Raw genomic sequence first — 12,500 nt, forward strand, 5'->3', positions numbered from 1 at the left:
TTATATTCATTTATTTATAACCAGGTTATTACAAATATACTATTACTATACTACTACTACAATTACTTCTATACAACTCCTAATACAAAAAATAATAATAATAACTACAATTAATATTATTACTAATGCTACAGCTCCAGCTACAAGTACAACCACCACCATACTGCGATGACCACTGACGCATACACTTTTGCGTTCGTTGCGAGACTTTGTCAGCGCCCGCCTTGAATGCAGCGCTGAGGTCGAGACCGTGAGAATGCCGAGCGCAGAGAAAATCATACCACCGATTTACCGCTGACGCATGAGAGCTCACACGACCACCCACCCACCCCACCCCACCCCCGCTCCAGCCCCCGCCCACTCCCGCAATTCAAAACATAATTCGGTCCCCTGCTCTGAGGCATCGCCGAAGCATGGGATAAGACAACGGGAGCAGGAGTAGTAGACAGAGGAAAGGAGAGGAAGAGGAGCAGGAGAAAGAAGGAAAACAAGTAGGAAGAGGAGGAGGAGAAAGAAGGAAAACAAGTAGGAAGAGAAGGAGAAGAAGAAAAGAAGAAGGAGAAGAAGAAAAGGAGAAGGAAAATTAGGAGAAGGAGAAGAATGTGAGCACTACTTTCTTATCTACTTTATATTCACATTACTATTACTTTTTCCCTACTATTACGCTTATTCTACATGCATACAACGAACGCTCAACCGAATGGCACCGTGACCCGCCTGGCCACGGAGAGGGTGGCACCAGAGTCCCTCAGAGGACCTTCCGAGTGCCTGGCCTTCTCGTGCACGCGTCGCTTGTCGTCCCCTCGCGTGGAAAAAAACACCGACTGCATATTTCTAGCGCGTACGTAATGCTGACAATGCTGCGAAATAACTGTCAAGGGCATCGTCCACTTCTCAGCTGGGTGCCTGGCGGGTGCGATATCCGTGCAGCCATGTGCGTACAAGGGCACATTTTTGAACGGGTAAATACTAATGAATTCATCCCTATATTGTTTGTCAACCACTTCAGTGGAAGCACAAAACCTTTGTAAACAAACACGTGAAAGTATCAGCATTTCTCAATAACGCCAGGTTGTCTTTGTAACTTTGCCTCACTGAGAAACATAATATTCTGTCTCTGTCTGTTTGCGTGTGTCTATCTGCCTGTGTCTGCCGGCCTGACTCCGTCTGTCTGCGTGTGTTTATCTACCAGTGTGTGTCTGTGTCTGCCTGTCTGCATATCTGACTGTCTATCTAACTGTCTATCTGACCGACTGTCTGTTCCAGAGTCTGTAAGTCTGCCTGCCTGTCTGTTCCTGTGTCTCCCTGTCTGTACCTGTGTCTGTCTGTTTGTATGTATATATGTATGTCTGAGCCTGTACCTGTTTGTGCCTGTGTCTATCTGTTAGTCTGTGCCTGAGTCTCTCTATTTGTACCTATCTGCCTATCTACAACTGTGCCTGTATGCCTGTGCTTGTGTCTGTATGTAGGTATGTGCCTGTGTTTGTATGTAGGTATGTGACTGTGTCTGTGCCTGTGTCTGTATTTCTGTGCCTATGTCTCTATGTCTATGTCTATACCTGGGTCTGTATGTTTATGCCTGCCCGTAGGGCTATATCTCTGTTACTATGCCTGTTTATGTTGTGAAAGAAAGGAAGAAAGACAGAAAGAGATACAGAGAGAGATACTGAGAGACAGATACTGAAACCGAAACACTGACAATTAGATAATACACACACACACACACACACACACACACACACACACACACACACACACATATATATATATATATATATATATATATATATATATATATATATAGATAGATAGATAGATAGATAGACAGACAGACGTATATATGAGAGAGAGAGTGAGAGAGAGAGAGAGAGAGAGAGAGAGAGAGAGAGAGAGAGAGAGAGAGAGAGAGAGAGAGAGAGAGAGAGAGAGAGAGAGAGAAAGAAAGATACAGAGATATAGAAATAAAAAGAGGAGAAAAAGAACAGGAGAAAGAAAAAAGGAGAAAGAGAAAAGAGAAAGAAAAAGCAAGAGTAAAAGAGAAAGAAACAGCAAGAGAAAAAAGAGAAAGAAAAGGCAAGAGAAAAATAAAAATTAAAAAAAAAATGAAAACAAAGAAAAACAGAGACAGGAAAAACAGTCCCGTAGCAACCCCCCTTCTACCTACCCCCCCGCACCCACCAACCCCCCCTTTACCCCCACTCCCACCCCTTACCCCCACTCTCCCCCACCCCTTACCCCCAACTCCCACCCCTTACCCCCCACTCTCCCCCCTTAGCTCCATCACCACACGCACCCCCACCCCCACCCCCGGCTCAGCGTCCCAGCCAAGGACAAATAGCCTCCTCGTGCTATCATCAGGAGGCGATAATCATGGCGGCACCTCCTTATCCTTCCCACTTGTCTCGGGATAACGTCACCAAGACCCCTGGCTGCTCGCGATGTAATAAATAAATAAATAAATAAATAAATAAATATATAAAAATAATAAATAAAAAATAAACAAAGAGAGAGAAAAGGGAGAAATGATAGTAAGAATAAAAATAAACAAAGCGAAAGAGAGAGAAAAAAGAGAAATGATAGTAAGAATAAAAATAAACAAAGCGAGAGAGAGAAAAAGAGAAATGATAAAAAAAGAGAGAAATGCAATAGAAGTAAAAAAAAGAAAAAGAAAAAAAATAGATAAAGAAAAGAAAAAAAAAAGACAATCATAAAAATGAAAAAAAAAGAAAATCATAAAAATGAAAAATTTAATAGAAATAAAAATAAATATCAATAATAATAAAAAGAAATGATTAAAAAGATAAATGTAATCAAAATAAAAAATACAAAAAAAGAAAATAAAATAAACAAAGAAAGAAGATATGATAAAAAAGAGAAATATAATAGGAAAAGAAAGAAAAAAAAGTCCGTACCCTGGTCCGTGTCTTGCCCGTCCTCAGTGACTTCAGGCTGAGGAGATTGTGAAAGCTAGCAACATAAAGCGACGGAGGATAAAACGTGAAACAACCGTGTATATATAACCAGCTGTTTGGGTGCTGCAAATCCGAGCCTGAGGGACCACCTTCTCCTTTCTCCCTTCCCCTTCTCCTCTCTTCTCCTCTCCTCCCCTCTCCTCTTTTCCCCTCTCCTGTCACGCTCATACGATCTCTTCCCTCCCCCCTCCCCTCCCCTCCCCTCCCCTCCTCCTCCCCTTCCCTCCCCTTCCCTTCCCTTCCCTTCCCTTCCCTTCCCTTCCCTTCCCTTCCCTTCCCTTCCCTTCCCTCCCCTCCCCTCCCCTTCCCTCCCCTCCTCTCCCCTCCTCTCCCCTTCTCTTCCCCTTCGTCCTCCACCTCCTCCTCTGCGAAGCGAAGCGGTGACGGAGGCGGGAGCCCCGTATGGGATGTGGGTCAGGGAAGCACGGCTAAATGGCGCTGCAGTGACGAAGCACCTCCAACGCCCGGCGCGGGCTTTTAAACGCCATTACAAGATCACGTCGCGGCCGGTTGTTTCAGCGGCGGCGGCGGATAACCCGTCGTGACGAGGCGGCTGCGGGTGGGGAGGGGAGGCGGCGGCGGCGGCGGCGGCGGCGGCGGCTGAGTGGCGGCGGCGCGGCGGTCGGGCAGAGTTTTCCTTCAGTGCCCGCCTGCCCGAGCGCATTGTTTACGGATCAGGGCACGATGAGGAGGAAGTGACCCGGCTGGGCGCTCGCTCCGGGGGGTGGGGGGGGGGGAAAGAGGCAGAGGAGGAGGAGGAGGAGGAGGAGGAGGAGGAGGAGGAGGAGGAGGAGGAGGAAGAAGAAGAAGAGGAGGAGGATGAAGAGGAGGAAAAAGAAGAGAAAGAGGAGGAGGAAGAGGAGAAGGAGGAGGAAGAGGAGAAGGAGGAGGAAGAAGAAGAAGTAGAAGGGGAAGAAGTAGAAGAAGGAGGAGGAGGAGGAGGAGAAGAAGAAGGAGAAGGAGGAGGAGAAGTAGAAGAAGAAGAATCAAGGAGGAGAAGAAGAAGAAGAAGAAGATAAAGAAGAAGAAGAAGAAGAAGAAGAAGAAGAAGAAATGAAGATGAAAGAAAGAGATACAAAGAATAAGAGAGAGAGAGAGAGAGAGAGAGAGAGAGAGAGAGAGAGAGAGAGAGAGAGAGAGAGAGAGAGAGAGAGAGAGAGAGAGAGAGAGAGAGAGAGAAAGAGAGAGAAAGAGAGAGAAAGAGAGAGAAAGAAAGAGAGGCGAAAAGAGAGAAGACAGAGAAACGTAATAAGGAAAATGGAAACCGACAGGGAACGCGAGAAAAGCGAGAGAAAGTCAATATTCCTGCATCCTCTTCCTCCCTCCTTCGCCGTCGCCGCGTGAGCCGACTTTCCCTCCCAGCCACGACCTTCAGCGTCGAGGGCAAAATATCACACTCCCGCCTCAGTCAACTCCTTCCCTCGAGCCTTTTCGCCCGATAATCACTATCTTATCGATCAATCGGATAAGAAAACGTGATCTACATTCCGCGATGAAAAAAAAGAAAAAAAGAAGCGTGCAACTTTGTAACTTCGTATGGCTGAATCGGGCCATTAAAAGCGCGGTCCGAGGAAGGAAAAAGCTAATGGAAGCGTGCCTCGGCCAGCCTCACACACCGTTAAAAAAAATCACAGTATACATAATGGAATGCGTGTGGCGTGGGCGCGGGGGAGACCTCGCTGCACCGGGCACTGTGGGAAAGAAATGGAGATCGGTGGAGTCCGTGCCAGTTAAGCACAGGTTGCAAGATGCAATAGCGCTGCGCACGGAACGAGTCAACAGCCTGCAGATGCGGCCGGAGGGTGTCGGGGAAGAGGCTCCGACGCCGTATCCCCGGCCACCCCATTCCGCGAGAACCCTGTCTCTTATTAAAGGCCTTCGCGCTCTCTGAAGCAGGAGAATATTTACTCCAGAAGAAAAAAATGATCTCCGCGGCGGATTTCCCTTGGGTTGCGAGCGCCGGAATGACTGCTTCTCGTCAGAGCGCTCGGCCAGACGCAGCAAGAGGCTGCCACCCTCCCGAACGAGGTGTCCTGGAGGCTCGGCGGCTAAACAAACACATTCAAATATTAAAGACTCCTCTCCTCTCCTCGGGTTTTCTCAGTCTCCTTCTTTATTACAATTGCTGGCTCTTCCCTCACCCTCGGCCTTTGGGGCGCGGGGAAGGGGGCAAGGAGGTGTCTTGCAACGGCCCGAGGATGTGTAATCAGGCGAATGAATGACGCACCGGTCCTCTCTTAAACACCTGGAAAGATGGGAGGCAGGTCAACAGCCTCGGCTATTCACATATAAATAAGGAATCTAATTAGCAACACGCCCAGCCCTCCCTGGCCATTAAGTGAAGATTGCAGGTGATGAAGGCACGGCGGCCATGGGCCCTGGTGCCGGTTCGCCTTCTCGCAACTCGATACTTGCCTCGGCAATGGCCGGACAGAAAAAATCTTTACGACAAGCACACAGGGAAGAGGAACGGCCGCCTCGGACATGGGGGACTCTATTATCCACCATTACTTATCTCTTAAAATTTATCAAGATCCATCAAGATACCTGACGACGCCGTTCCCCACATCACCAACAGCGGGCGCACGCCTAGCGCACGGCCGTCCTGGCTCGGCGAGATGAATGAGCCATTCGCACTGTGCAGGCGAGAGGGAAGAGCCGGGTATTGTGGCTCACCCGCGCTCGCTGCACAACCGATAATTAACAGGATGCTACAACACAGATGGGTGGCTACAGTGGGCAGCCACTGGTGGGTGCAGCTGCCGAGCTGGTACTAGCAGTCAGGGTCGCGCAATTTTTGCAGCGGCGCATGTGGCCGTGCTGGTACTAGCGAGATTGGTAGTGACAGGTACTGCTGGTGCGGCAGCCAAGGCGGTGGTAAACTTGTTCGATGCCAAGTGGGAATATCAGACAAATTGTAGAAAGTAACTTTGCTCACTCTGCTCGTGCACTCCGTTCCCTAGGCATTCCTCTCCTCGTAACCTCCGCTACTTGATGTTCATTTCCATGTGCCTCTCAACGCCAACTCTGACTCGCGCACCCAACCGCTGCTCTGTCCTTATCCGAATCCATCTAACAAAACTCGCCAACACATCCTGTATATTATGCTGCTACCTCGCTCTCGGACGGTTGTAAAAACACATTCCCAACGTTCACGCTTCACTTTCACATCTTTCATCTACCATTAGTTCTCATCAGCCTCTCGTACTCGTGCATACCTTTCGTGAAGCTCAAGAGTTTCCATACTTTATTCCTGCAAAGCATCCGCCAATACATATTCCCCGACAAGAAACACTTCTTACTCACTCACTCACCTCTTACTCACTTCTTACTCAACTTCATTCTACATCCCGCCTGTCTCCCTCTCTTCTCTTTCGCTCGACCGTTACCTCTGACCCTCACCGATTCTCTCATTTGTGCTGCCAGCCGATATCACTTGCCTAGCATCTTCGCTTAATCTAAAAAGTACTCCCCTGACCTACTCCCTGTGGAAACACTTGGATGTGAACCAATCACGCATAGCATTAATCCAGAGTCGCCCTGGCTATCGTTATCGCCAGATCCCCGGAGGATGAAGTCGGCGAACCGCTCCAGCTTGATACTTACGGAAAAAATCCTTCTTGGACAGGTTTTTCGCGCACAGAACTGGAAAAGAAGAAAAAACAACAGCATTAGTTACGTTCCTCACCACATTCGATCGCTTTCAAGAGCGTGTAAACGTTAGGCCTACCGTGCAAGGAGGAAGGGAGGGGGGGAGGAAGGGCGTGGGGACAGACAGGCGCCAGACGAGCCGGCAAGTCGAAGCAAAGGGGGTGGGGCTCTCACCGGGGTGTGGACGGGGGACGGGGAGGGCCTCGGGGAAGGGAACGTCGGGCCTACCAACTTCCACCAAAGGAACACCGACGTCCAACAAAGGTGAAAATCGGGAGAGCGAAAGGGGGAAGAGAAAGGGCTAGAAAGACGACGCACAGAACACCGAGCGGACAACCACATCGCGCGAGAAAACAGAAACAGATAAAGAGACTCGCGACAGGAAGCCCGACGAACCTGGGAACACACACGCGAGACGAGGCGCCGTGTACCCAGGATTGACTTACGGGGAAATAATGCCGCCACGCGCTTCACGTATGTATGTGCATAAATCAATACGCTGCGAGACGGTCGATTTGGAGTGCGGAGGCGTCGGAGAGGAAACAAAGGCGAGGAGACTGGGGAGAGACCACTGGAAAGAGAGATCTAAAGGGAAAAAACAATTCATAAGAGAAAGAGAGAAATGGAAGGACGGAGAGGGAAGGGGCACAAGAAAGAGAAAAGGGATGAATTAAGAGGGAGGGGAGCGAGAGGGAGGGAGATATCGAGGGATGAAAGGGAGGAAAGGGGGATAACGGACGAAGTGAGAAAGGGAGAGGGTGAGGGGGAGAGAATGGGAATGAAAAGGGAGATGATGAGGGAGGGAGGGAGGGAGGGAGGGAGGGAGGGAGGGAGGGAGGGAGGGGGAGAGAGAGAGAGAGAGAGAGAGAGAGAGAGAGAGAGAGAGAGAGAGAGAGAGAGAGAGAGAGAGAGAGAGAGAGAGAGAGAGAGAGAGAGAGAGAGAGAGAGAGAAAGAGAGAGGCAGGCAGGCAGGCAGACAGACAGTCAAACTCCAAAAAAAGAAACATAAAAACACAAGACTAACAGCCATCCCCACAAATAAATTACCTAAATGTCACTGATTTGTCAAAGAACAATACCGAAATGCAAGAGTAGGATGATATAAGCGGAAAGCCTGACCCAAAATTGTGAAGTTACAAAGAGACATAACCGGCTGGCTACGGAAATGCCGCGGCCGGGATGAATACGAAACAAGAACGAATACGAAACAAGGATGAATATAACACAAAGCAGAGATGAAAACGAAACAAGGATGAATATAACACAAAGATGAACACGAAACAAAGATGATCACAAAGCACGGATGAACACGAAACAAGGATAAAAATGAAACAAGAACGAATATGAAACAAAGATGAACACGAAACAAGGATAAAAATGAAACAAGAGTGAATACAAAACAAAGATGAACAGGAAGCAAAGATGAACACGAAGCAAAGATGAAAACTCGAGACAAAAATAACCACGAAACAAGATGAACACGCAACAAGGATGAACACGAAGAAGAACGAACACGAAACAAAGATGGCCACGAAGCACGGATGAACACGAAACAAGGATAAAAATGAAACAAGAACGCATACGAAACAAAGATGAACACGATACAAAGCAGAACGTGAACCAAGGATGAACGCGAATCAAGAACGAACACGAAACAAGATGAACACGAAACAAGATGAACACGAAACAAGATGAACACGAACCAAGGATGAACACGAACACAAAACCAAGATGAACACGAAACAAAGGAACTTGCCCTTCGAGCGCCCGATTCGCCTCGGGCAGCGAGGCACAAAACCATGGACAGATAGATATATAAAATAGATATACTACTGATGAAGACAACGGACAATTTGGCGCATCCAAGAATGTGTTGTATGCGATGCCAAGCGTGGGTGTGGATGTTATATGGAGTGCTCCATGTGTAGTGTAGTGTGTGTGTGAAAGAGAATTTGATGTGTGTGAAAGGTGAGTGAATGAGTGAGTGAGTGAATGAATGATTGAATGAATGAATGTATGAATGAATGAACGAGAGAAAGTGAATGAATGGAAGAGTGACTGTGGCAGCGAGTGAATGAATGAATGGGAGTGAATTAATTTGTAAAATAGTGAGTGAGTGAGTGACAATGAATGAGTGAATGGGAGTGAATGTATATGTAAAATAGTGAGTGAGTGAGTGGGAGTGAAGGCAGTGTATGAATGTGTGAACGAATGAGTGAATGGTACGTGTACATGTATGCGCGAAAGTGCGTGTCTGCGTTAATACCCCTTGCCCCAGCGACGGCCCGCTCTGCCCATCCCTATCCTTGGAAGAGGGACACCAGGCGCTGCTTTGGTATAACAGCGTCGAGACTGCCATTAACAGTGTCCTTGGGGCCGCCACGAACTGTACTTGACACAAGCGCTGCACCGCCAACACTCCCAACCACAACATGTTGACACGCCTACACCACATTAACCTTCGTAAAAAGTTTCGCTTATTTTCTGACCGCGGTCTTTGGTCGGGGCGCCGAGGGGCAGCGTGGCGGACCGTACAGGCGGATCTGAATTACTTTTGAACTCTCTGACACCATAAAATATTGACACGACAATGAAGGTCTTGAGGTGCCGGCCGCGACGGACGCATTCGCCCAGAAATGCCACGGATAAGAGTGAAGATTAGGAGCTGCGAAAACAAACAACTCAAAACTTGGCTGTGTGAGAGTTTGTTATATTGCCCCCTCTACAACTACGCCGCTGTATGTTATCTGGTCTACTATAACGGTGTATGCTTCGTCTTCACCCGCTCACCCGATCAACTGTTCACTCCCCAGCCTAATGTAAGACTATCCTTGAACTCTGATCTTGCACTTTGATCTGGCACAACTGAACTTCACAGGAACCCGCCTTCTGATTCGGTACACTCTCCGTTATGTTGCCAATAGATTGCACAAAATAGCGCGGCCAACTTAAAACCACTCGCGGAGAGCTATCTGAAATGCTGCAAGTACAACGCTACTGGCAGTGCGACCAAATCAGTCAGGTAATAATGCTTGGGTCGAATAGCCTGACCTTGGCGCCCCGTCCCTCCTCTCCACTGCCACTGTGGCTGGCCGGACCAAGTACTGCCTTCCCCTGAAACGGCGCACCCACCCGCAGCAGCCTGGTCGAAGCAACAAAACGAACGGCCGCGTATCTCCGCCATTCGTGTCGCCCCGTCGAGATTTACTGTCCCTCCGGCACCTCTAATCAGCGCAATAAATTTTCCATCATTATTTTCACGAATCAATACTTATCTATACGTCTCCCTCGTGGATCGTTGCACTTAACTGTGTCTGCCAATGAGTCTGTCTCCTTGACTGTCTGTCTGTTTTAGCTCCTCACTGTCTGACTGACTAGCTCTATGTATGTGTACTCGTGGCCTACACGGTTCGGCCGTCTGTATGCCTGTCTGTCTCCCGATGTTCGTAATCTGACCCTCTTTTCAATACCCGCCTGTTGGCTTGTCCAGCTGTCGTGACACATCGCGCACGGCCGACATAGCACCGCGACCAAAGAAATCGGCCCATGGCAGCGAGCAGCCGGCGTCCTACGTGCAGGACAAGGGGCGCGCTCGATTCGATACCCGTAGATGCCCTGCGCTGCCCTGTCACTAGGCTATGGTGGTGTCGGATGGCGGATACACTACACCACCATCGGTCACCACAACACATCCCGACTACGCCATGGCCTTGCTCCGCGACCACGCAATCATCGCGGAAGATAAAGCATCGGATCGCCACGAATGAGATGCGTATTATAAACAATCAAAGCAGACTGTAATACTGGCCCCGTGCTCGCCCGTCCAAACCAGTTCCCTCCCAGCTGGTGGCAACGATCTCCCTCGCTCCTTCCGTACTTCCCCCGGTTCCTCCTGCGTCTGCACAGCGCCCTCTCTATTGTATCCCCCAATTCGCCACCCTCGCTCCTATGATCAGTCTAATCATCCCTTCGCACCCCCCCCCCACACACACCCTCCTACCAACACGCCCCCGTTACAACCCACACCCCCGCCTACACCCCCGATCTTCACAACATGTAGCGCCGTTGGTCATTTCCCGAGGAATGTGAGACAACAACACTGAGGCTCAGACAAAGGGAAGGGGTGGTTATGGAGGGAGGGGGCGGAGGGGGCGGAGGAGCCAGAGGCCGCAAACAAGAGAATCAAAGGTTTTCGCGTCTGGCGTGAGGGAGGGACGGGAGGAGGAGAAAGGAGGGGGAGGGGGGAGCTACTCCACCCGACCTTCAATTTATCCATCGTCTCCTCATTACCGTCTGTAAAAAGCTATTTGCGAAGTGATTGGAATAGGTAGGGGTAATGTCAGTCGTCACAGCACGAAAGCAGTGACGTCGGGGACCCAAGCTATGGCAAGAAAGCTCCTTATACTTATCTCCTTTCTACCATACATCTACAGATCGTGGGCTCATAGTTATCGGCCTGTGGCGGATCGAGGCGATTACACTGCAGAGGACCACGGAACATGGCACAGCTGCAGAGGACCACGGAACATGGCACAGCTGCAGAGGACCAAGGAACATGGCACAGCTGCAGAGGACCACGGAACATGGCACAGCTGCAGAGGACCAAGGAACATGGCACAGCTGCAGAGGACCACGGAACATGGCACAGCTGCAGAGGACCAAGGAACATGGCACAACTACGAGGACCAAGGAACATGACACAGCTGCAGAGGACCAAGGAACATGACACAGCTGCAGAGGACCAAGGAACTTGGTACAGCTGCGAACAATGCGCAACAGCGCGAGTGGTCCGCAGATGAAGCACCGCCAGAGTATGTTGGTCCAGCGAAGCACACGTGGGCCAAGAACCGACTTACAGATATTGGATGGAGCAGAAACGATGATATACGAGGACTATTTCACAGATGTGGTGGTGGAGGAGGAGGAGGAGGAGGAGGAGGAGTGTGGTGGAGGAGGAGGAGGAGAAGGAGGAGGAGGAGAAAAAAGAAGACGGAGGAGAAGAAAAAGAAGAAAAGAAGGAGGAGGAGGAAGAGGAGAAGAAGGAGGAGAATGAGAAGAAGAAAAAGAGGATAAAGAAGGAGGAGGAGGAGGAGGAGGAGGAGGAGGAGAAGAATGATGAGGAGGAAAAGGAGGAGGAGAAGGAGAAGAATAAAAAGGAGGAGGAGGAGGAGGGAGACTTGGAGGTGGTGTAAATAGAGATGGAGGTGGTGGGGGTGGAAGAGGTGGTGGAGGTGGTGGTGATGGAGGTGGAAGTGGTGGGGGTGGAAGTGGAAGAGCTGGAGGATGTGGTAGTGGAGGTGGTGGAAGTACAGGAGGAAGAGAGGGAAGATGGTGGTAAAGAAGGAGAGGGAAGGTGGTGGTAAAGGAGGATAGGGAAGATGGTGGTGGAGGAGGAGGAGAGGGAAGATGGTGGTGGAGGAGTAGGAGAAGGAGGAGGAGAGGGAAGATGGTGGTGGAGGAGGAGGAGAGGGAAGACGGCGGCCAGCAGGCGTGGCTCGGCGGCCGACGAGCGATGGGCGAGGATTAGAATAACAAAGCGGGTGTTAAGGTGAATTACTCGGCCACTTAGACGACCTGCGACACCTGCCCGAACCCCATTCACAGGTCTCGACGCTAATACGCCGGATAACAAGAGCTGGAGTCGCGCGGGGCAGTCACGGAGCAACAACACAAATGAGTGTCATTAGAGCTGATCATAACACGATATATTTAGCTGTCCACGATGCCCACCCCTCCCGCGATAAACTCCCTTTGAAGAACTAAATGAACTGTCAAGGGGGCATCTTTTCGCCGCGTCCCCAAGACCCAGCAGAAAATAAAAGGAGCCAAGAAAACCCTGACACAGATGATCTACAACTGTGAACCGACATGAGACCC

General features: G+C 49.7%; 1 protein-coding gene across 1 annotated transcript in view; it reads right to left on the reverse strand.

Moving 5' to 3' along the window:
• Window positions 1–12,500, reverse strand: part of LOC113811782 (E3 ubiquitin-protein ligase SMURF2) — an 89,932-nt gene that overhangs the window by 56,194 nt on the left and 21,238 nt on the right. Inside the window, 1 exon segment of the mRNA XM_027363611.2 lies at window positions 6,579–6,617. Within this exon segment, the coding sequence (XP_027219412.2) occupies window positions 6,579–6,617 (39 nt within the window).

The sequence above is a fragment of the Penaeus vannamei genome, chromosome 9, assembly GCF_042767895.1.
Source record: "Penaeus vannamei isolate JL-2024 chromosome 9, ASM4276789v1, whole genome shotgun sequence".
Taxonomy (NCBI): domain Eukaryota; kingdom Metazoa; phylum Arthropoda; class Malacostraca; order Decapoda; family Penaeidae; genus Penaeus; species Penaeus vannamei.